General features: G+C 42.0%; 3 protein-coding genes and 1 pseudogene across 8 annotated transcripts; 1 reads left to right on the forward strand and 3 right to left on the reverse strand.

The window, feature by feature from the left end:
• Positions 1-206: 206 nt before the first annotated feature.
• Positions 207-4,219, reverse strand: LOC131103109 (methionine-R-sulfoxide reductase B1-A-like; annotated as a pseudogene). 4 transcript variants are annotated; one of them, XR_013629974.1, is made up of 6 exons: positions 3,966-4,219; positions 3,752-3,894; positions 3,557-3,671; positions 3,373-3,492; positions 830-938; positions 207-347 (listed from the first exon to the last, which is right to left on the reverse strand). The product of XR_013629974.1 is annotated as a methionine-R-sulfoxide reductase B1-A-like, transcript variant X2 (transcript). The 4 variants fall into 4 exon arrangements; XR_009119548.2 differs by lacking the exons at positions 207-347; positions 830-938 and adding an exon at positions 1,334-2,259; XR_013629975.1 differs by lacking the exons at positions 207-347; positions 830-938 and adding an exon at positions 2,703-3,117.
• A 92-nt stretch (positions 4,220-4,311) lies between these two features.
• On the reverse strand, positions 4,312-6,663 carry LOC131103108 (methionine-R-sulfoxide reductase B1-A-like). 2 transcript variants are annotated; one of them, XM_058049055.2, is made up of 4 exons: positions 6,503-6,663; positions 5,486-5,628; positions 5,284-5,398; positions 4,312-5,176 (listed from the first exon to the last, which is right to left on the reverse strand). In XM_058049055.2, the coding sequence occupies exons 1-4, from the start codon at positions 6,555-6,557 to the stop codon at positions 5,157-5,159; spliced, it is 333 nt and encodes a 110-aa protein (XP_057905038.2). In that variant the 5' UTR covers positions 6,558-6,663; the 3' UTR covers positions 4,312-5,156. The 2 variants fall into 2 exon arrangements, with proteins under 2 accessions (XP_057905038.2, XP_057905037.2); XM_058049054.2 differs by having other exon boundaries at positions 4,312-5,198.
• Positions 6,664-6,745: 82 nt separating this feature from the next.
• On the forward strand, positions 6,746-17,101 carry LOC131103085 (testis-expressed protein 2-like). Its single transcript, XM_058049012.2, has 12 exons — positions 6,746-7,167; positions 9,000-10,000; positions 11,299-11,478; positions 11,548-11,824; positions 13,045-13,232; positions 13,803-13,988; positions 14,198-14,297; positions 14,688-14,820; positions 14,894-15,040; positions 15,111-15,320; positions 16,653-16,773; positions 16,864-17,101. Exons 2-12 carry the CDS (start codon positions 9,035-9,037, stop codon positions 16,990-16,992), a joined length of 2,637 nt encoding a protein of 878 aa, XP_057904995.2. The 5' UTR covers positions 6,746-7,167; positions 9,000-9,034; the 3' UTR covers positions 16,993-17,101.
• Positions 16,654-23,054, reverse strand: LOC131103111 (large ribosomal subunit protein uL3-like). Its single transcript, XM_058049058.2, has 10 exons — positions 22,894-23,054; positions 22,599-22,788; positions 21,095-21,263; positions 20,882-21,017; positions 20,312-20,498; positions 20,082-20,242; positions 19,911-20,012; positions 18,125-18,220; positions 17,933-18,052; positions 16,654-17,842 (listed from the first exon to the last, which is right to left on the reverse strand). The coding sequence occupies exons 1-10, from the start codon at positions 22,894-22,896 to the stop codon at positions 17,786-17,788; spliced, it is 1,221 nt and encodes a 406-aa protein (XP_057905041.2). The 5' UTR covers positions 22,897-23,054; the 3' UTR covers positions 16,654-17,785.
• Between the last annotated feature and the right edge of the window lie 856 nt (positions 23,055-23,910).

Raw genomic sequence — 23,910 nt, forward strand, 5'->3', positions numbered from 1 at the left:
AGTCGTTTTTTTGAGTGCAGGGGATTGTTCTTCTTCTTACTACTGTCAGACTTTAAACAAAAAGCACATAGAAGAACTTTTCTTTCTGGATTATCTACCCCCCCCCCCCCCCCCTTGTGAGGCTCGCCCCCAAAAGAGCCCTTGTGTAGTCTGTGATCAGTGTAGGATAAAAGGTAGCATGTGGGGCCCACAATCAGCCACTTTTGTCCTGCCCTGAAAACAAGAGCCCATCTCCCTGATCCACCTGAACAATAGCAGTACACCACACCTCACTTTGAAGCTCGCATACAGGTGGAGCTGTGCTGTCGGTCTGTTCGGGGAAAGGGGGGTGCTGATGGTGATGTTCCCTGAAAACAGATGAGCGAGGTGATAGTATGAGACGCTTGATAGCACGTCGTCCATTTTCAGAAGGGCTTTACCTTTTGTTGTTGAAGCTGCTGGAGTTCAGAAAGAGGAATGTGATCGTGTGATAAAAAGTGACAATAAAGTTGGATGTCAGGTTTGCCACCAGCTGCTTATAATTATCTGCTTTATAGAGACAGATTTCTGCTAATAAATACTCATTTTATAACAATACTCTGGCTTTCTGGTAGAACTGTTTGCTTGTAGACACACTTTACATTCTGATAAACTACAAATACATTCCCTATTTTAACTAGATACTGTATCTTGGAGACCATAGCCAATCTGCACTTCTTTATCAGTGACCTAAACCAAGAAAAATGTCACTATTTTTGTTCCGGAAGCATTTTACTTGTAGACCAGTGCCACTACAAACCCATCAAGACATACACTTAGTATGCCCCATAAATCATGTTTATTTGCTGACCTTCACTTGGATTTTTCTTCAACTACTGTTGAATCTTAAAAAGGTCCTCCCACAGGAAACTGATTTGATCTGTTCCAGGGTCAAGCTGTCACCATCATAAAACCTTTAACTGCAATGTCAAAATCATCCAGTTAAAGTCATCCACTAATAACTTACCATTAAAACAAATTGTCATATTGTAAGACATGCATAGGGGACATACATTAACAATAAATCTTAATGTAATCTTAAGTATTATTTTAGCAAATCAGTCTACTTTTCATAACAATTGAGCATATTGTTGCTAACTACCTAATGGCCAGCATGGCCTTGAAATACAGTAGAACTTCTAAAGAGGAAGACAATGCATGCTGAGTTGTTGTTTAAAGTCCATTATTTGGTCCCATCACAAAACGTTAGTGTACATGAATGAAATTAAAATAAACTATACTGTTTGAAGACACATAATTCACGTGACAGGGGCGGACTACTGTCACATAGTGCCGTTTTATATGTATTCAGGGCTCTACGGTTATCGTCATACTTTGTCATAATTTCTTCTGGTCCATAAGAAAAAGGCAAAGAAAAAGTGGAATTCATTCTTGAGATCAAGTGCCTTCTTTTCCAAGCATGTGTTCTCCCGACCGAAATGCAAGAACTTGGAGCGCCTTCAGTCTCTTTCTCTTTTGATCCAGAGCAGAAATCCCATCTTATAAAAGCCTCATTTATCTTTTTCTTCATTATGCCGAGACGGGACACATATGGAGGGCATTTTCACCACATAGTCTTCATATGGGAGGCTTCCTGGTGCTTTAATCCTCCGCATCAGCTTCTGTCAGGCAGAGCCCACAAGATGTTTTGGGATCATATGAATTGGATGGCGTGGCGTGGCATGGCATGCGGACACGTTTTTTGTTTCTGCGCGGCTCAAAACAGAAGCAGGTGCAGCAGTGTCTCATAAACAAGCCTGCTTTGACGCAGCCACCTCATAAATGTTACAATCAAAACAAGCTGTCCTGTGTATTGTTCAGTGGCAAGCTCCAGGCTCGGCCTTCGGGCCTCTGGAATGCTCCGCTGGTTTGACATAATTACGGATTCACATTCAGGATGAGCCTCAGAGATCAGTGAAGAAGAAGAAAAAAAAAGTGTGGTCACAGTCCAAGTCTGCCTCCCGATTTCTATCAGAGGATTACCACTTCCTGCTTCCTGTTTGCTTCCTCTTGGCGATGCAGCTGCTGTGCCCATGCCAGCCAGAAAAGAGTGTTCGGCTGCAGATAGCGCACGTTAATTACTCCCCTCCCTTTTCTCTTTTCCTCCCCCATATGTCATTCTCACATCTGGTTCAATTCTGGATTTCTGTCTGCTGGCTTTGTTGCTCCAAGTCCCCTACCTCATCCAGACTGCTCACCCCTGAGGACAGTGGGGGTCTGCGTGCCAGCTGTGTGGGGCAACTTTAAAAGAGGAACCACAACAGAGACATCTAATCAGTGGCAAGGAAGGTATTAGTGGATGAATGAGATGGGGCTCCCAGGCAAATGGTACTCCGGGACCATCAACTGACGACTCTTAATCGACTACAGACTTGGGCGCAAAAAGTGAAAAGATGACATTTGGCAGTTAAAGAAGATTTCACTCTCCTGGGATTGCGTCATTCCTTTATGGACCATTTGTACATTGCAGTATGTCTTTGTAAGCCAACCACTGATTGTTTAGCTTATTAAAAGGTCAGTTTCGTTTGAAAATTGGGTTGTAACATTTCCAATAAATGTACATCTTTATGTCGTCTGGGAAATAAGATAATCATCAGTCAAATGCTATAATTTACCAAATGTATTATATGTATTTTATCATTACTACTACTACTACTTTTCATCGTTAATTTAACAATGCGGCAATAAACCGGAGAGGTGTAATACTCTACAGGTGTCCCCACACCTGCTCTCAGTTTTTGAACTCGCGCCCACATTGCCTCACTTTGTTTGGAATTCCACCAAGAGCCAATGTTCTAAAAAGGCAGGCCCGCTGCATCACCTGGCAAACTTTGGCGGGATAAAAGAACACTAGAGACCTCTTAAAATCACAGATGGATATGCTGTGGTGCATAATGGCATTTATTCAGGGGGAAAAAGTGTCAGTAATATTGCTCCATGTGCTCACATTTATCCCAGTTAATGCAGGCTGCTCGTTCAAAAAGACTCAGTTAAGAATGTCGGTGAATTTTCCTAATTAAAAATATTGAGTGTTTCAAGGCATGAAGCAAACAGGTCGGGGAGCACCACCTGCTGGTGAAATGGTGCAACTGCATGTTGCTGCACAATGGCAAAAGGACAAGAACCCTTATCAATGATGTACAAAGACAACACAGACAAGTTTCCTGGTTAAAATAGGAGTGTTGACAGGGATGACAAATGTTGTCCAACCTCAAATGTTCAATTCCTGCAGGTGTCTTAATGGTGTCCATATACTTTTGTCCATTGTGTATTCTCATATGGCTATATCACAAACCCACTTTTCTGCATACAAAGTACTGTGAATTTCACGTATTTGAATGTGTTCATACATGCCTCAGTGCAGCCAAGTCCCATCAAAGCCCAGGAGTCCGTCAAGGCTTTGTCCTAGAGCTCCTCATTTTTTCAGCAGCAGTGGGCCTCTTACAGCTCACCTTTATGTCCATGTCAACTATTCTGTGGTGACAGCCAACCCATGAGGATTATGAGTAGAACTGAAGATGAAGTTACACAGACTAACCATTAGGGATGAACTTGAGTGAGCTGCTGAATATTCAAAAGCGTGACAGGCCTTCTTTTGGTCCATCATACAGGAACTCGTGGCCTAGTCCACTGTGACATTTCCCACAGGACACCTGGCACACACATTTAAATCCACAATATTTGGATTCACCGACCGGTTTTCTGAAAATAACTCTCTTGGTCTGTCGTGTACCTTTATGGGTCCCCATGCTTCAGGGTGTTTGGTAACGCTGTTCTCGTGGATTGTTGCAGAGAAGGCTGGCCAAGGAGAAGAGTGCTCAAACTTTGACATGCTGGAAAACAGCTCATGCCCACATTCTGCACACACATATATACCTGTGAGTGGAAATATAAACCACATGAGACAAGAACAGAACGTTACATGGTTCACAGTAATGACGACTCACCTGGCTTGAAGTGATTTTTGTATTCTTCTCCACCAGAGAATGGGCAAAAGGACATTTCCGTTTCTTCCATGTCGTAAATACGTTTTTCAACTCTCCTTCTTATTTGATTTTCCAGTTTGAACTGAAGGAAAACAGATCAAGTGACTGCAGCTATTTACGGAAAAACCAAACCTCGCTGCCACCACACGATGGTGCTGTGGCTCAACTTCTACCATACGCCGTAAAGCATAATGAGGTCGTAAAAGGTAAATAAGGTTGAGTGGGGGTTTTTACCGCATTAAAAAAGGGGTATAGTAAAAAAAAAGTCAGAATTTTTATTTTAAAATTTATTTAATATTTTTTTGCATGTATGTATTGTGATAACTAGAATATGTTGATATCTGGGCGGCACGGCGGTCTAGTGGTTAGTGCGCAGACCTCACAGCTAGGAGACCAGGGTCCAATTCCGCCCTCGGGCATCTCTGTGTGGTGTTTGCATGTTCTCCCCGTGCACGCGTGGGTTTTCTCCGGGTACTCCGGTTTCCTCCCACATTCCAAAAACATGCTAGGTTAATTGGTGACTCCAAATTGTCCATAGGTATGAATGTGAGTGTGATTGGTTGTTTGTCTATATGTGCCCTGTGATTGGCTGGCGATCAGTCCAGGGTGTACCCCGCCTCTCGCCCGAAGACAGCTGGGATAGGCTCCAGCACCCCCGCGACCCTCGTGAGGAAAAAGCAGTAGAAAATGAATGAATGAATGTTGATATCTTATATTCTCATCAAGAGAGGTCCAATAAATGTTTACAAATATTACTATACATGCTGCTTCTTACTATTTTCTCACATAGCCTGTATTCTAGAACAACAAGCAGCATTATATGAACACTTTAATTCCTGAGAAGGATGAAAAATTGTTTAAATTATGGAATTGAAGACAATAAATTACTGAGAAACCAATGTAAAAGCTGTGAACTAATGATACTGTAAAATGTTGAGGAGTGTAACTATCCAGAGTCTCCATTATACATCCTATGTTATCTTGTATTTGTATTATTTTCCTGTTGCTGCCGTGTAGTGTGAGCATTGTCCATCAGAACTCTGGTGCTCCCATGACGGGCTTTTCCTCCAGAGCACTTCATTCATTGTCCACCACTTAGCAGCATAGAGAAACGTCGACAGGGGTAACAGCACTTGCTCTTGAAGGCTCACTTTACTGTCCATCAACCTTATCTGTGGAGAGAGACCACTTTTGTTATGTAACACATGTTTATAGTCAGTTTTAGACTTGGCAACAGCATTTATCAGCATTCAGATACAAGTTTGCCGTTCTGTTGTACCTTTCGGGACGAACTTCAGTGAGCTGCTGAATATTCAGAAGCGAGACAACCCTTTAGCAGGCCCGTCGTTGACAAACTCATGGCCGAGGCCATTTCCACACTTCCCACACGACACCTGCATTGCACCAGATTCCATTCATGTTTTGTACCAGCGCTTATATGGCTTGACTATGACAGTGGATAGGTATCCTAGTAGTTAGACCTTGAAAGCTCCAGATCTCTCCTGATGTTTGGACACGCTGTCTTGGTGGATGGTCTCCGTGAAGGCTGGCCAGGGAGATGAGTGCTCAAACTTGGAGCGGCTGGAGAATAGCTGGTGGCCACATTTGGCACATGCGTAAATCCCTGAAGGAATGAATATATAATGAGAATGAGGTGATGTTAACAAGTCCTTATAGTTTCCATTCAACTGACAGGTTATGGGGCACGGTGGTCTTGTGGTTAGCATGTTGGCCACACAATGGGTTTGAATCGCCACTGGACACATCTGTGTGGAGTCTGCATGTTCTCCCTGTGTGTTATTGTTATATTGTTGGTAATTACATATTCATATTATTGTTTACAAACTAAGGGAATAAATAAAGTCACTGTACAGAGGGCTTTGGGGGGGTTATTTTGCTCAAACACCTGTATACAATAAAATTAGATTAGCGTTTTATTTTGTGACATTGTTACATTATCTTTGTGTTGTATTTACAGTATACAACCAAATTCTTATTTTTTATATGTGTTTTTAGCTTACCTAAAATGTTTTGTCCTGTTTTTTCAATTGTGATAATAATCACGAACAAGTTCGTGAATGAAATTTACATTTTCAATAAATAGTTTCGTCATCGGTATCCAGTGTATTATTGTATTTACAGTATTTGTACACACCCTAGTGACCTGGCGGTATCGCCCACTCCTACTGTAGTTTTGTGTTTTGAGCATCTGTCGTGTGTTTTGCAACGGTTGTATAATGAATGAACACATTGGTTACATAAGTTCAACATTTTAAACAGTAAAACACCAACAAAACAAACTTTCTGTCCCGTCTGTATGTCAGATAATATGATATGTCAGACATGCAACCTTTATTTCCTGTTAAGAAAACTGTTGGCTAACAGTGGCTTAGCTAGCTAGCTCCCTTTAACTAGCAAGTTATCTCCGCTATAAGAGTTCTAAATGTCAACAAATTAAGGAAGAACACCAAGTAAGTTTAAGGTAATAGTGAGGGCACCTGGTTTGAAATGGTCCGCAAAAGCCTCTCGTCCGAAGAAGGAACAGAAAGACATTTCCACCTGTGTCTTATTCAAGTTGGACAAGAAGTAAACGATTACCAAACATTCCAATCCAATAGTTAGTAACTTCCTGTCTGAAAGCGCATCCTTCAAAATAAAACAACAAATGACCGGAACCAAGTCAAACTCGTATTTACAAAAATCAGTAATATATGGTGTCGGTCGATTTCTACAGCAAGCATTCAATGTTGTGACCGATTGATTTGTATTTATTTTAATTAATCTACGAGGCGCACCGTTTAATGTAAATGCATGTGTGCACTAAACTGTTATGACGTTAAGTCGCACAGTCGACTCTTGGCCTCTGAACCCTGCAAGAATAATCTGGATTAAAGAGTTGCGTCCTGTCTGATGGGAGCAGTCCACCATAATCACATTATTCTGTTAAGGGTTGACGACTAAAGGAAAAAGGAGATGAGTGCTGACGACCAGGAGAGACGCAACTGACGTGCGCCTTGCTTACATCTTAACTTTGGTGCGAGGAAAAAAGGAAGAATCAAAGAAATGAGACGCATTGTTAGTTGCTTGCGGTAAAGTGGACGGGTCATCATGCGCTCAGCATTTGTCGACTGCTTATTGCTGACTGGAGAACTGTACAGCCAAGGTAAGTGCAGCCATCTCTGCAACCGTCATGGATCTTGATGAAAAATGTAAATAAATAAATAACACTTATTATTCAGTACATCTGTCAGTTTCAGTTTGTCAGTTTTTTTCAAGATAACTTTATGCTTTGCTGAATTAATGACTGAATTGAGGATTACTCTTTTCCAAAATGTTATAAAAAAGTATCAAGGGTAGACAAGCAAATCATTTGAGATGTGTCTCTCGACAATCGGGTATTTTATAGATGGAATGTGGATGCATAATTCCCCCCACTTTTTATTACAATATGTGACATATTCTGTAATGACTACATTCTAAAACAAACGAAGTGATTGGATGATGTAACTTGGTTCTTTGTGCTGCCATCAGTGATATTAATGCTTTAATCTGACGATATAATTTTTTTCAAATTAACATTAATCATTTTCTTTAAATATTATATCATTGTCGAGTGTCCATGGTGTTGCAGACCGGCAGAGCAATGTTATATTCGTCCGTGTGGCAACACGTGGCTGATTGTCTCGTTCCTTCAATAGACTTAGTGATGCACGTGGTGTGCAGCAAAAATTTTCCCAATGTAAACAACTTGCCTGGCGCAACAAAAGGTTGAAAAGTACTAGTTTAGACTATAGAATGATCACATTGTATTTAATATATGGTATAAATCTGCTATGTTCAAAAAGGGCCCACTATATTGTATTTCTAAAAGTATGACTACTTAGTTGAAGAAATGTGTTCTATATTTTGCAGTTCTTTTTAGGAAATAATGACCCTCATAAAGGAAAAGAGGATAGTACCAAAATGGGGAAATACAGTACTTAAATGTGGAACCCAACCCTTGGAACACTAGACAATTATTTATTCATTCATTCATTTTCTACCGCTTATCCTCACAGGGTCGCGGGGGTGCTGGAGCCTATCCCAGCTGTCTTCGGGCGAGAAGCGGGGTACACCCTGGACTGGTCGCCAGCCAATCACAGGGCACATATAGACAAACAACCATTCACACTCACATTCATACCTATGGACAATTTGGAGTCACCAATTAACCTAGCATGTTTTTGGAATGTGGGAGGAAACCGAAGTACCCGGAGAAAACCCACGCATGCACGGGGAGAACATGCAAACTCCACACAGAGATTGCCGAGGGTGGAATTGAACTCGGGTCTCTTAGCTGTGAGGCCTGCGCGCTAAGCAACTCGACCACCGTGCAGCATTGGATGCAGTGCATCGTGCATTGGATTCAAGATTAGGTTCAAGGTGCAGCACAATTATTATTTTTAAAATATTTTTTTTAAAAATCAAAGAAATGTAATTGAATCCGTTTCAGGGTGGAATGGGTCCCCCATCATAAACCCTCCAGAAATGGATTGCTTAAGGCAGGGTTATCCAAAGTGTAGCCCCGGGGGCCATTTGTGGCTTGTGGCTGTTTGTTTTTTTAGTGGCCCACGGCACATTCTAATAATACTATAAATAATAATACAAAAGAACAGAAAAACTGCAGTAATAAGCAGTAAGAGCAAAATTGAAATATTTGGAGAACTAAAGCATATTATTACTAAATAGTTATCCCAAGGAGCTTCAAAATCAGAATGACAGGAATGTGAGTGTGAATGGTTGTTTGTCTATATGTGCCCTGTGATTGGCTGGCGACCAGTCCAGCGTGCACCCTGCCTCTCGCCCAAAGTCAGCTGAGATAGGCCCCAGCATAATCTGCGACCCTAATGAGGATAAGCGGTATAGCTTCACCTGGAACGTTAGCTCTTTAAAAGTGGCATTGAGAATACTTAATTATGTATCATGACATTTTACTGTTTGCTTCACTTTATTCAGCGTAACAGTCTTACCAGCATTCCATTTTCCACTTCATGGCCAATATGGAAGAGAGTAAACTCATCTTAAACATGGACAACGAGGAGGGTCTTTCTGCGGTCTTCTCCAAAGACAAACCTCTGGAGGACCTTAGCCCAAGCCAGCAACCACAGCCTGTTGTACTCCTGCCTTCCTCTCCAGCCTGTCCTGGCTCTTCAGCTGACCAATCAGCATCCTCTACAGGCACCTTTCTTCCCAACAACCTGGTCAAATCCTCCTCCCCTGACGCCACTGCAAAGCAGGGAGCCTTACAAAAAGGCAAAACGATGCTCTGTAGGTCTCCAAGCTCAGAGGTGCACCTTCAACATAGCGGGGAAACATCACTTTCTGCAAACTATCGGAGCCCCATGATGGAGGACCAATGGAAGGAGTACTTAAGGGCCTCGCAGGAGTTTCGTAGCATGATGAATCAGACCGTGGGGGAAGAAAGCTCCGGTAGTCAATCTATGTCTGCTGTGGGAGACTCACCGTCCTCCCAAGGCATAGAAGGAAGAGAAAATACAGACCTTAAGTGCCTGAGAAGACATGATGGAGGTGTGTGTGATACTTCTCTGAGAAGACGTCAACGGAGCTCCTTTTCAGAACAGCGGCGGTACAGCAGAGACACGCACTTAGAGATCCACACCTATGGAGACACAATTAAAGTGGTGGTGCACCCGAACAGTTGTAAAGTCGTACAACACAGAATTCACCCCCAATCTGGAGGCACGGCTCCGGGTGTATCCTTACCCATTCAATGGCTCTTCATAGTGGGCCTTGCGGCTTATAGCTTTTTTATGATGCCCATTCCCTCCTATGTGACAGGTGTGTTGGTAGGGGTCGCATTTGGGGTCATTTTGGGCTTGGTGATAGTGTTTATGCTAGCTGCACAATGGTCAATTGGAAGAGGGAAGTCGCACTACGGCAGGCCCAGAAGCAGGTCTCCACTGAATGAGAAGATTACAGATCCAGAAACCCTTGAGGTAAAAACATTTTTTGCATGAATTTACTTAATGAAGCAATATAGGGTGACTACCAATCATTAATCTTTCAATAACAGTTTCTACAATGCAATGCGGTAAGCAGCATTTTCTGCAATCGGCTGTGCTCACTCTGACGAGAAAGATGCAGTACATGACAATAACTTTATGTGCTGCAGTAGTAGATTACTTCCTGGTTTCCTTTCCTGTTTTTTCCTGGAATGACACAATACTGGGAATAAAAACGCAGCATGCCATTTGCAACAGGATTTCCAAACTGGCGCTGTGGCTAGAAAATTCTTTTCAAAGCTAAAACCTAAATTTAAGGTTCATTTATACTTTATGTACCATAAAATGTTGTATAGTGATATTTGGCCTACAATTTAAATTGGAGTGTAACAGTTGAGTTGTGTAATATAATACTTGATACTAATGCTAACACAAAACGCTAGCACTGTTACGCTACTCGAAATATTGCATTGACCCAAATACAGTATAAGACGGTATTTTTAAGCGACCTGGAGAGATGCATTTAAGAAAAGTGGCTCATGGGTTGTTAAAGTTAGTACTTGAACAGCTTTGCACAACAGTGGGTCTTGGGACGTCTTATATTTGAGTCATTTTTTCTTAGTAAGAACCTAAATTTAACGTTCATTTATACTTTATGTACCATAAAATGTTGTATAGTGATATCTCGCCTACAATTTAAATTGGAGTGGTAAACAGTTGAGTTGTGTAATATAATTGATACAAATGCTAACACAAATGCTAGCACTGTTACGCTACTCCAAATATCGCATTGACAGTATACAGTATACAAATACAGTATAAGACGGTATTTTTAAGCGACCTGGAGAGATGCATTTAAGAAAAGTGGCTCATGGGTTGTTAGAAAGTTAGTACTTGAACAGCTTTGCACAACAGTGGGTCTTGGGACGTCTTATATTTGAGTCATTTTTTTCAAAGTTAAAACCTAAATTTAAGGTTCATTTATACTTTATGTACCATAAAATGTGGTATAGTGATATCTAGCATACAATTTAAATTGGCGTGGTAAACAGTTGAGTTGTGTAATATAATACTTGATACAAATTCTAACACAAACGCTAGCACTGTTACGCTACTCCAAATATCGCATTGACCCAAATACAGTATAAGACGATATTTTTAAGCGACACGGAGAGATGCAGTTAAGAAAAGTGGCTCATGGGTTGTTAAAGTTAGTACTTCAACAACTTTTGGGACGTCTTATATTTGAGTCAATACACTGTCCATGAAACGGCCTCATTTCTCCCCCAAAGGGCTGGATGACTCAAACGTGTGTGTACAACCTGGAGACCTTCCAGCAGTCTGCCGCACATCCTGTCTACGTAAGCCTGGACAGTAGCAAGCTGTGCCTGTCGTACCCACAAACGCTCGATGGGACGCCGCAGGAGAGCTTATTTCCGCGTTCATGCGTTTACCAGCTGGCCAACTGTACGGTATGTGTTTCTCTACACTTAACACCGATCCTACTTTTGTCATGTCACTCATGTTGACTTCTATCATAGGTCACACTTGTACCAACTGGTTTGGCTCGAAAAAGGGTATGGAATAAAAAGTACCCCATCTGCATCACTCTAGCGGAGGGGGAGGAGAGTGTGTTTGAAGGACAGGAGGCGGAAGAAAGAGCAAAGGGAACCGCGATCGTCCCTGCGCACAATGCGCTTCCTGTCGCTCTCTACCTGTTTGCAAACACGGGGCGGGAGAAACAGGAGTGGTTCCAGCGCTTTGAGTCAGCTTCCAGGATGACAGCCGAAATATGTGCAAATGTAGAAGAGAGCAAGAGTAAGTGAAGGCTAATTTTATTAGGTACACTAAAACCTCTTTCGCTTTTCCCTTCAGGGGGTCGCCACAGCAAATCAAGCGCCTCCATTCTGCATCAGTCTCTCACACACCAACTACCCTCATGTCCTCCTTCACTACATCCATAAACCTCCTCTTTGGTCTTCCTCTACGCCTCCTACCTGGCAGCTCTAAACGCAGCATCCTTCTACCAATATATTCACTATCTCTCCTCTGGACATGTCCCAACCATCTCAGTCTGGCCTCTCTGACTTTATCTCCAAGGCCTCTAACATGTAGTGTCCCTCTGATGTACTCCTTCCTGATCCTATCCATCCTGGTCGCTCCCAATGAGAACCTCAGCATCCTTGTTGCTTGAAATATATCTGTTCAAATTTGTTTTTGTTGGAAACTGATATTTTCCTGAAACTTACCAATGTTCTAATGCTATTCTACTACAGAATGGAAAAAGGTAGAAACAAATGTTTTTTTCCTGATGAAAGATGCAAGTCTAATGTCTCTTTTTCTAGGTTCCATATCTATACAGCCACAGAACACAACCTTGAAAAACCAGTCAAAATTGTCTAAAATTTCTGGCACTGAAGGGGTTGAATTTTGAAAAATGTCTGGTATTGAGTGAGTCTGGCCTCTCTGACTTTATCTCCAAGGCCTCTAACATGTAATGTCCCTCTGATGTACTCCTGATCCTATCCATCCTGATCACTCCCAATGAGAACCTCCGCATCCTCATCTCTGCTACCTCCAGCTCTGCTTCCTGTCTTTTCCTCAGTGGCACTGAGGACCACATTGACCAAAACAATATGGCTGGTCTCACCACAGTTTTGTATACCTTTCCTTTCATTCCTGACACTTTTCTCCACCCGTTCCATCATGTCTGCACACACTTCTTCACCTCCTTTTCACAATCTTCCATTTACTTAACTACTTAGCTACTTCTGTAGCTCTGGTACCTGGAACCTCACTCTTCCACTTGAGTCCCTCTCATTCACACACATATCCGTCATATACATATACTTCGGCAAATCTTCATTCCTCTCCTTTCCAGGGCAAACCTACACTCTTCTAGCATCTCCTCCACCTGTTAGGCACACTAAAACACTGTATTAAATTAAAATGAAAGCTCCATGTTCCCCCCAGGGGGGTCCAGCCAACTGAAATTTGGAATACGTTCTTCAGTGTTGGACCATTCCTCTTTGTTCCAGACACACCACAAGGAGGAGATGCTGCTAACGACTGCAAAAAGGAGCTTCAGGACCTTCCAGAACCGGAGAAAGCTGCCACTAAAAAGCCGCTGGACTACAACGCATACATGACATACCTTGTTGAGGGTTCTAATCCTGCAACCGACCCAGACCTTAATGACAAAGGAAACCCCACAGCCGACCAAAGGGTCAGTGTACATGATGCATTGTTGATTGTTGTCACTACAGTTTATATCAGATGACAGCAGCTACACACAATAACCCTCACAGAAAGCTTTCTAGATCTTCCAGAATCTGCACCTATTCCAGCTGCATTTCTTTGGATTTCAAACCGTCTGTTTTAAATTATTCCACCATGACCCTCCTTCGGGCACACCCACTCCACTGTGATTGGTCACACTCCCAAGCACTCTCGAGGACTTCTGGATTACTGCCGAACCCCACTTTGTAATTTTGTCGGTATAGGAGTTGATAATAAATGAATAAACCCTTTGGATAGCTACTTTAAAAGTGGTTAGGAGCTACGTAGCTCATGAGCTACTGGCTGGACAGGTAACGTAAGTCCGTCCTCCCTTGTTGAGGATGCTGCTTTCTGAAGCGTCACAAAGGACAACAAGCAAATGCATCTTAAGCTAACTTAATACATAGTGTTTTGCGCCAACTAAATATTTTTTCTGAAAATATTGCTTGAAATCTGAATTGAAGAAACTCAGAAACTTGTTTTCACACACTACCTCTCTGGGACTTGTTTGCTGCAGGTCGACAATGAAGTGAATGCAGCAGAGTCAAGTGCGGACTCTGGGCCAAGACCATATCCAGCACCTGAGGGCCAATCTGTCTGGTTGAACTCTTTGATAGGAAGGATCTTCTTTAACTGTCTCCAGGATCAGTATTGGACCGATCTGGTGGCTCAGAAGATTCAGAAGAAACTCAGCAAGATCAAGGTTGGGAAGGAGTGTTAAATACAGACAAGATAGGCTAAATATCAGGTGTCATACACAGTCCCATGTTGAACCCTTAATTAAGACCAGCCTTCTTGAGGAAGAAAAGGTCAATCCAAATTGTTCAAAAAAAAAATTTCAAGCAAAAAAATTGTTTCAGGTGGTACATAAATGTGATTTACATGATTGGATCTTGTTTTGTGTCACTGAAGTTACCGTATTTCATGAGTGAGCTGATGCTAGTTGACCTGGACATGGGCACCTGCCTTCCTCGGATCCTCAGCATCTCAAAACCTACACTGGACCGCAGAGGTACATAAATAGGATATACTTAGATCAATAAAATAATCTTTTTGAAAACAATACAACCATTAAAAGAAAATAATGTGTTTTTATTTATTCATAGTTCATATTGTTTTTGCAGCTGGACTACCCAGCATACCTTGCGGGCATTTTGAAGTAACTTACATGTTATGTTTAGTGCTATAGTTGATTTTTGTGAGGCTGCACTGTGGCCGACTGGTTAGCATGCCAGGACTTTGGGGTTCAAATCTTCATTTGTGCATCTCTGTGTGGGTTTTCTCCGCATAATCCGGTTTCCTCCCACATTCCAAAATCATGCATGTTAGTATTATAGCTGTGGGATTTAATTAAGAGTACAGTTACCTCATGAAATATCAATTGAGTGTATATTATTCACAGGTCTGTGGCTGGAGGTGGAGCTGGTGTACACCGGCTGCTTTCAAATGACCCTGCAAACTAAGATGAACCTGTGTAAGCTGGGTAAAGGGGACCCAGAAGAGTCTCAAACCTTTCCACAGGCCCAACAAGAAGGGTAACTACTTAAGTGGATATTTATAGTGGTGATCAAGTGATGTGGAGGTGACTACTTGAATGTGATCCAACAGGGGCTCAAGCTCAAAGCGTAGACTGTCTACACTGGCTGATAGCGATGAAGAGTCGTCCAGTGTGGGCTCGTCCGATGAAGAGGACTCCCCTCCCCCTGAGACAAAAGGGTCTGTGGGAGACAAGACCCCAGTGGTTGCACAGGACATGTATGTAAAACAGACTTCCATTTCAATAAACAAAACAATATGTCTGTTTTACCTTATTTTTTTCCCCCAGGAGTACCGGTGCCAGCACGGGGAGGAAGATCCTGAAATTTGTGGACAAGATTGCAAAGTCCAGATACTTCCAGAAGGCCACGGAGAACGAGTACATCCGGAAGAAGATAGCCGAGGTGTCCAATGTGCCTCTGATGCTCAGCGTTGAAGTAGTGGAACTCAGTGGAACTCTTGCTATCAACATCCCACCACCCCCTACAGACAGACTATGGTATTAATAACTAGACCTCCACCAAGCACCATAGTTCCCCCCATATTGTGACTTACATCATATATATATATATTAGTCCTACATTTATTAAATTTGCATATTTAGATTCCTTGACCATTAACATATACTGGAAGGGTTTGATTGACTTAAAAGAATGCTAACATTAGCATGCTAACACCTAGCATAATAGCACTAACTCTGAAAATGGTAAAAATGTTTATGTTAGCGTGCACAAATATTTTAGCATGCTAACTCCTCGCATGATAGCACTGTATAATTATGTTAGCATGCTAACACCCAGCAAGATAGCGCCAAGTGTCATTCATCAAAAATTGCATAAAATGCTAGAATGCTCATGTTAGCCTGCTAGCAGTGCTAACACCTAGCATAATAGCGCTAACTCCGAAAATGGTAAAAATGTTAGTGTTAGCATGCACAATTATTTTAGCATGCTAACTCCTCGCATGATAACACTGTATAATTATGTTAGCTTGTTAACACCTAGCAAGATAGCGCCAAGTGTCATTCATGAAAATTGTATAAAATGCTAGAATGCTCATGTTAGCCTGCTAGCAGTGCTAACACCTACCATAATCGTGTCTATGAAAATGCCAATGCTAACACCTAGTATGATAGTGCTAAGTCAGCCTAAGTTTCTACCCATGAAAATGGCTAAAAATGCTACTATGCTAATATCATGCTTTGCACTGCTAACATGCTAATGTTTGCATGCTAAGACCCTAGTATGATAGTGCTGGTTACAAGTGTGTCTACCCATGAAAATAGCAAAACATTTGCAAATAGTTAACATGCATACATACATAGCATGATAGCGCAATGTACCGCTAAGCCCCAAGTGCTCTGACCTGTTTTATTGTGGAGTTTTTCTATCCCATTTCCTACATTGATTCATTCATTCATTTTCTACCGCTTTTTCCTCACGAGGGTCGCGGGGGTGCTGGAGCCTATCCCAGCTGTCTTCGGGCGAGAGGCGGGGTACACCCTGGACTGGTCGCCAGCCAATCACAGGGCACATATAGACAAACAACCATTCACACTCACATTCATACCTATGGACAATTTGGAGTCACCAATTAACCTAGCATGTTTTTGGAATGTGGGAGGAAACCGGAGTACCCGGAGAAAACCCACTCATGCACGGGGAGAACATGCAAACTCCACACAGAGATGGCCGAGGGTGGAATTCCATTTCCTACAATTACTTCAAATTTCATCCAAATCATTTGAACACAAAACAAATGCAGGCAAAAACAAACTTAAATGCTGCACAGAATAAATACACATTTCATTTATCTTTATCTTTATCTTCAGGTATAGTTTCCAGGTGCCTCCTAAATTAGACCTTCGTGTGTGTCCAATGTTTGGAGAGAGAGAAGTCACCTTCACTCAAGTCACAGAGTGGATCGACAAAAAACTCAAGTGCGAGTTCCAGGTCAGTATGAAGCATCACTCCCTTAATAGCAACATATTTAAAAATTCAACCCAACTTGATCATCATAAAAGTCTTGATTGTCCACAACAGAAAGTATTGGTCATGCCCAACATGGATGATTTATATGTCCCCCTGATGGCTTCCGGTCCTGACAACCCACCCGCAGCTGAACTGTTTTCCCACCGCTCCCGTCAAGCCTCCATGGAGCCTCAAGACTGATGCTAACTGTAAGACATTTGAAGAAGGGCAGGAACTTTGTGGTAAATTTCCATAGGATGTTCAGATGAAAAAAATCTTGAATATTGTCCAATAAAAAGCATGTAATTTGTCCGATTCTTTTTTTCCAAGGTTTTTTCAAATAATGAAAAGTACACAAAATGTACATGTTTCATTGTTAGAATGGAATTAACTGGAAATTTTGGAGGGAATTTACACAAATTGCTTTGTATAAATAAAATGTAACTGCAAGTAGAAATAACTGTAAAGTTGTCTATACAAATAACCAGAGATAAAGAGTATTACTACAAATGTTATAAATACTATGTACACAAATACTGTAAAACTATTGCTTACTACCTACCTAAAATTCACTTGACGACAAAAGTGTTGAATTAAAATAACGTTCTCTACAAATAACCAGTAATTCCCATGGAAATTTTCTTTAAATTTTGCCACAGTAATTTAAAATACAATGCAAAAAACATTGAATATGTATTGATGCCTTTTTTAGGGATATCCGATAATTATCAGTACCGATAATTATTGGCCCGATATCAGCATAAAAACGCAGTGATTTTTTTTCCCTGATCATGAAAACTGATAATTATTAACTGTGTGATAATCAGTATCGGGAATTGCGAGTTGGACATTATTAGCATATTGGTTTTCGGCAAAAAAGCCAATATTGGACATACTTTTTTTTCCAATAAACATTTCTTGAAAAAGCTTTTTTTAGTGAGAAACACTTTACTCCGTGAACGTTTTGCTTTGTCTCTTAAAAAAAAAGCCCCATTTAAGTCTCTAACAGTGGCTGTGGCATCGTCTTCAGGATGTCCTTTTTTTGTGGGCCCTACAGGAAAGACAAAGAGGTCGGGGGTCAGTCATCTGAGGCATAGCGGTGCCATTACATTAACACAACAATTGTGCTGTGCAATAAAACCATAAATGCTCTTTTCTCCAGCGCAGTCTGGAAGCGACCGTGACCAAACTTGGACGTGGTATCAATGAACTTGAGCTCGATGGCTTCCGTCCACTTGCAGGACGTTTGCACATGCAAAGACTTTAAGAAAACAGCAAGTTGAAATATCTCAAGAGTTATTACGAATGTCCTGACGATAAACCTGTACTTTACCTTCCTGAGTGTAAGGACACGTTTCTTGGCGCCGACCACGCAGCCTTTCACCATAACATAATCATTATTTACATCACCATAATGCGGGAAGCCTCCCTGCACAAGTAAACAAGGATTGGTTTCAGAGCAACATGTACAATAAAAGTGATACTCCACATCCACTACACAGGACGCTAAAAAGCTAGTCAACGCAAGCTGTGGGTTGCCCCTGCTGTTGCACGGTTGCACGGTTACCCTGAAGTACATACAGTAAAGTCTCGTTATATCGATATCAGTTATAACGAATTACTACTTATTACAATACTATTTTCATTTCCCGGCAAATTTCTAGTCTTTTATGATATAATTAGTTCCGTTAGTACGATACACGGTTATTATGATAATCCGGTTACTACGATGCCCTTTTCATCTCCCGCCAGCCAATTTGGTCTGCTTATATCGATACAAAAGCAGCTTAAATCAATCTTTGCTTAAGGATTTCAATACCAAAAAAGAACACGGCGAACGGCTGCTTCCAGTCAACTTTATTTTTCACACTTCCACCACCAGAGCGCAGCACACACACCGATTCCCGCACTGCCTGGTTCACAGGTCATGCTCAACCCGCCCCACATAGCTGGCCAAACACATGCCTGCAACAGAAGAACCAACTGACATAGCATACACACCTATTCCAATGAAGACACAAGCGTACAAATACATGTATTTAATTGTGTTGTATTCAGATATCTCTTTATCGCTTGCAATAATCACTGTTTTTCATATGTACATGCTGGCGTTCGTGGCATGTGTTTGGCCAGCTATGTGGGGCGGGTTGAGCATGACCTGTGAACCAGGAAGTGCGGGAATCGGTGTGTGTGCTGTGCTCTGGTGGTGGAAGTGTGAAAAATAAAGTTGACTGGAAGCAGCCGTTCGCCGTGTTTTTTTTTGGTATTGAAATCCTTAAGCAAAGATTGATTTAAGCTGCTCGACATTGTTCTATAGTATAGAACAGGGGTCGGCAACCTTTATTATGAAAAGAGCCATTTCACCCCCTTGCTCACTAAAGAAAAATAGCCTGGAGCCGTAAAACATAGTATGTTTAAAACAAAATTGGAGGGAATTTGGGGGTATCAAAATAGTTCAGATAAGAAAAAATGAGTTGGAGTACTCTTGCTAGTATTATATTATATATAAACTTACATAAATATGTGTAAATTACTGTAAACTTACTTGATACCTGAAGTTTTAATGCCGCTGTTTTTAGATGATCTCTAATTTATTTTTTAGAATTGTCAAATAGCTCTGGGAAAGTATGAAAAGTATTTATAAAGTATTTTCCTACATGTTTACCTCTGAGAGAGAGAACTGAATAGCATCCTGTCTGCTCACCCTCGTGAGTCAGAACTCAGTCAGGATGCATTCATGGACTCACACAAAGTTGGAATTTTTAAAACTTATTACAAAGACGTGCATTTTCTTCACTCGGGTGTTAAAAAAAATATTCAAGCATTGCAAAGGGAGCCACAAGAAAGAGGCTGAAGAGCCACATGCGACTCTGGAGCCGCGGGTTGCTGACCCCTGGTATAGAACAATGTCGAGTGCATTATTGCCCACTTTTAATGCAGTTCGGCGCAGGATCGGATATATGGATAGTCCGGTTATATTGGTATTTTTTCCGACTCCCGAGAATATCGATATAACAAGACTTTACTGTATATGTTCAGTACTGCAATGGAACGCTATCCTGCTAATTGTCGATGAGACAATTATTATATTTACAGGAGTGTCCAAAGTGTGACAATACCATGGGGGTAATGGTCTTCTCACTGGTGTCATAGCTAGTGGAGGCGTTATTCCGGATCACCTTTCCCTCATGGATGTGAACACCTTTGCCAATGCGATAGATCTGAGGACATGAAACTTTAAGATAACCCATTCCAACATTATTGAGACAAGTTATGGGTACAAAATAGACCTTCTTGTTGATCTCAGTACGATGATGGTAGCCCTTCTGACCAGCTCGAGCTATGGTGAAGCCCACACGAGCAGGATGCCACGCTCCGATGCACGCCACCTTCCGTAGACCTTTGTGGGTCTTCCTCGGGAGCTTCTTCGTGTGCCAGCGACTTGTCACACCTATCAACACGTTATACTGCTTTTGTACTCATACAGTATGTACTGAATGTTTCTCGGGAGTATTCCGACCTTTAAAGCCACGACCCTTTGTAACCCCGATGATGTCAATCATGTCATCCTGGTGGAAGACGGACGAGACGGGCACAGCTTGCTCCAGTCTCTCCCTCGCCCAATCGACCTTGTCCGAGATGCTCCCGCCGTTTAACTGCACCTCCATGATGTGAGCCTTTTTCTGCTTTATGGGCAGCAATCGCATCTGAAAGCGTGAGCATAAAACCGATGTAGTCGATGTAGGACACATCATGTTTAGTTACACAAGCAGGCGACCACATCATTTCCTAAAAGTGCATATTGATCGTGTTACCAAGCTGAAGCCTTCACACAATGTTATGGAGTGGTCTTTGGCTGACCCTCATCTTGTTTGCTGCCAAAATAAAGGCAAAGTCTTGGGGGGGAGAGGGCCAGGTTCTGCCCTAAAAATTATTTTTAAACTGTCATTTGAAACAGCTCCATGAGGCCAGAGTTGTAAGCACAAAACAGCTGTGAGATTAAGGAGGTGACATCCTATACTCTTACATGTGGTCAGGTGAATGTTGCCCTTTTATAAAGTTCTAAACATGATAGGAAACACCATCATACCTGAGAGTGAACAATAACCCGAATGACTGAACAATACTTTTTCATCAGAGCAAAATCCTTGTCCAGTTCTTTCTTTCCGCTCTCATCCTGCCACTTTTTACAGGATTTAGTGAAAGCCTTCTTACTGCTCTTGTGCCTGAAACATATACAAAGTAAACAAAAAGCGTCCCTCGGCTAAATTTCAGGTCACACACACACACACACGTGTTTCACCAGTTTTTGTAGAATCTGCGCTTGCACTCGTCACTCAGATGCTCAGCGAAGATGGTCTTCAGGGCACGCAAGCCCCATACGGTGTCGATGTAGCCCACCAGTCCCACCACTATGAGCGGGGGGGTCTCAATGATGGTAACTGCCTCCACTTGCTCTCGCTTTGATTGCTCTGTGGGGTTAATGGGGAAATGATTGGGTAAAGTTGTCTATGTACAGCTTCTATAGCAAAGAATATGTATTACCCACTGAAAATGGTAATGGTATATTCTGTATTCATCTATTTAGACAATAATGGCTGTGTGTTGACGCTGTGTGAGATTCCTAGTATATTCACGTGTGCATATTGATGCATGCATTTGTTAGAATAAAATGTAGATACAATGAATATAGCGTTAGTTATAACAATTATATCCATTTGCTTAGAAAATAGAAAGTGTTTGAATGTGCTGAAGAAGGAATGTTCCCGTGACCACCAGCGACTCCCAGGTCCTGGAGGTGCCTGGATCAAATCAAATCAAATCAAATCAACTTTATTTGTATAGCACTTTTCCTGCAAAGACATGCAACACTAAGTGCTTTACAGAATTAAAACAATTACCACAATTAAAAGGAAAAAAAACAAAGAAACAAAAGAAAGCCCCTCCTTCCCACCCTCCATACTAGACACACACACACACACACACACACACACAATCACACACAGTAGGGAGACATGGCATGGCACTGAGGATCAAGCAAACGCCACCTTTGGAGCCGTCCACACTGGGAGGAGCCGCAGGTCGTGCCATCGAGGTACCAGCACCCGGGCCCCCCGACTCCGACAGATGGGTGGACCCCCACATTAAAGGGAGGAACCCTCAGCCGGCCGGGTCGAAGGGACCCAAGGATGGCACCCCCTCAGCAGACCCGACACAGCCCCCAGTGTGGCGGACCACCCCCTGAGGAAACACTGGAGTTAAAAGCTGAAGACTAAGAGCATAAAATAGGACTAAAAAGATAAAAACATAAAAAAAGTTTTAAAATATTATTTAAAAGCCTGATTAAAAAGGTGTGTCTTCAATCTTTTTTTTTTTTTTAAATATCAACAGTCTCCGCAGTCCTGAGGCTCTCCGGCAGGCTGTTCCACAGGTGGGGGCCATAGTGGCTAAATGCTGCCTCACCGTGGCCTCATCTGCAGGGTCGCCAACAGCGACTCAAGATAAGAACTCATAAAACAATAAAAGTAATTACTCTCACATACATATGCACACATAGACAAACAAATACAGCTCATGCAACTGCCTTCTCCCCCCCTTAGAGTTGCACGACTATGTAGTAGGGACCCCCGAAAGAGAATAAAAAGAGAGCAATGTGAACTGCATACTCAGAGTGAAGCGGCATGTCACTTGGTATGTTGTTTCACTCTCCACACTGCGAGTAACTTTGAATATTGTTGTCTGTCTCTTCTGTATTTAAATGTTTGTGTCACAGGAGTTTGAACCTGACAGCATGCAACTGTACATACTGAGGCCAACACGGTGCACCTCTCTTAAGGTGTGGGTCATGCCTGCCTTGTAGCCCAGGAAGGCAGTGAGATGCACGGGTTGGCTGGGGTCATCTTTCGGCCACGTTCGCACTCTGCCCCTGTGCTTCTTGCTGCGCTTGCGAAGAAAGCCCAGGTGTCCGTGGCGTGGCGCGTGGAATTTACGATGAGACTAGATGAAGACATACACAGCACAGTAATATCCAATTCACATGTAAACCAAAACAGGCAAACAATATTGATACAAAAGCAGAAAAGCAACAGCAGGAGCACTGACCATGTCTGTTCACACTGACCGAGCTAGAATGAAGAACCTGATGTAAGAAGGTACAGCGTGTGAAGTGAGGCTCTAATTTGGTGTTTGGACCCCGCTGAGGAACCGTATTCGCTTTCAAACAAAAGCAATCTTTGCCAGAGTGGAGACGGGGAGGAGTGTGCACTGCACTCAGAAGTTTGAGGTGGTGCAAAGACTAGTGGAGAGGAACAATTTAGCCAAGAAAGGCAATGCTTTGATTGTCATCAGTGTTGCATTTCATTGACTTTGACATTTATTAAATATAGCCAGCAGATCCAAAGTCAGAAAGGGATGAGTCATGTTCACATTAGTGGATTTATTAATGGAACAATTCCAGGTAAGTGCACTAAACACACTTAAAAGGCATGTGTCTTATGATGGAAGGGTAAAAATACCACAATAACATTTTACTATACACATTAAAATCCACATGCCCTACATATGATAGACCACAAACACCAAAGTCTACTGGTTGTTGCATAAACTCCCCAGGACAATAAGGATAGCAACAGAAATGATGACAGCATCCACTTTAAATAGGTTTTTGTCACTGTCAGGCTTAATGTGCCATGTGATTTGTACAAGTTTGTTGTTCCGTCATTTTGGATTACAGTAAAACCACAACGGCACTGAAGACAACGTTGCAATTCCCATACAATTACTTGTGTCAGGTTACACACTAACCTGCCACTCATGCACATTAAACCGCAATATTACCAGTTTCATTTGATTTTGCTTTTCCGTGTGTTAGACATCAGCATATGACAATATGATTATGTATATAACTGTAGCCTGTAGTCTCGACCAGGCCAAACAGTTATATACTGTACTTAAACTATATTTCTCAACTCAACGCAATATTGCCACCTGTTGGGTGTTTAGGGTACAACATGTAACTACAAAACAAAACCCAATCTTCGCCCTTTCACCTTTCTATTCAGAAAAAAGCACACATGTGTGTAACAGGATTCACATGAAAAGTGTCACATTTACGAGGCA

Source organism: Doryrhamphus excisus, linkage group LG16 (assembly GCF_037039965.1).
Source record: "Doryrhamphus excisus strain RoL-2023G ecotype Guam linkage group LG16, RoL_Dexc_Guam_v1.1, whole genome shotgun sequence".
Lineage (NCBI taxonomy): Eukaryota > Metazoa > Chordata > Actinopteri > Syngnathiformes > Syngnathidae > Doryrhamphus > Doryrhamphus excisus.

What these genes read in the sequence shown, in the direction of transcription:
- LOC131103085 (XM_058049012.2), top strand. Translation starts at nt 9,035, where the DNA reads ATGGCCAATATGGAAGAGAGTAAACTCATCTTAAACATGGACAACGAG. An exon ending in AGAAACTCAGCAAGATCAAG is followed by an intron (nt 13,989 to 14,197) that starts GTTGGGAAGGAG and finishes GTGTCACTGAAG; the next exon opens with TTACCGTATTTCATGAGTGA. An exon ending in CCCCCTACAGACAGACTATG is followed by an intron (nt 15,321 to 16,652) that starts GTATTAATAACT and finishes CTTTATCTTCAG; the next exon opens with GTATAGTTTCCAGGTGCCTC.
- LOC131103111 (XM_058049058.2), bottom strand. An exon ending in GTGTCCTTACACTCAGGAAG is followed by an intron (nt 18,053 to 18,124) that starts GTAAAGTACAGG and finishes GTTTTCTTAAAG; the next exon opens with TCTTTGCATGTGCAAACGTC. An exon ending in TGGAGAAAAGAGCATTTATG is followed by an intron (nt 17,843 to 17,932) that starts GTTTTATTGCAC and finishes TCTTTCCTGTAG; the next exon opens with GGCCCACAAAAAAAGGACAT.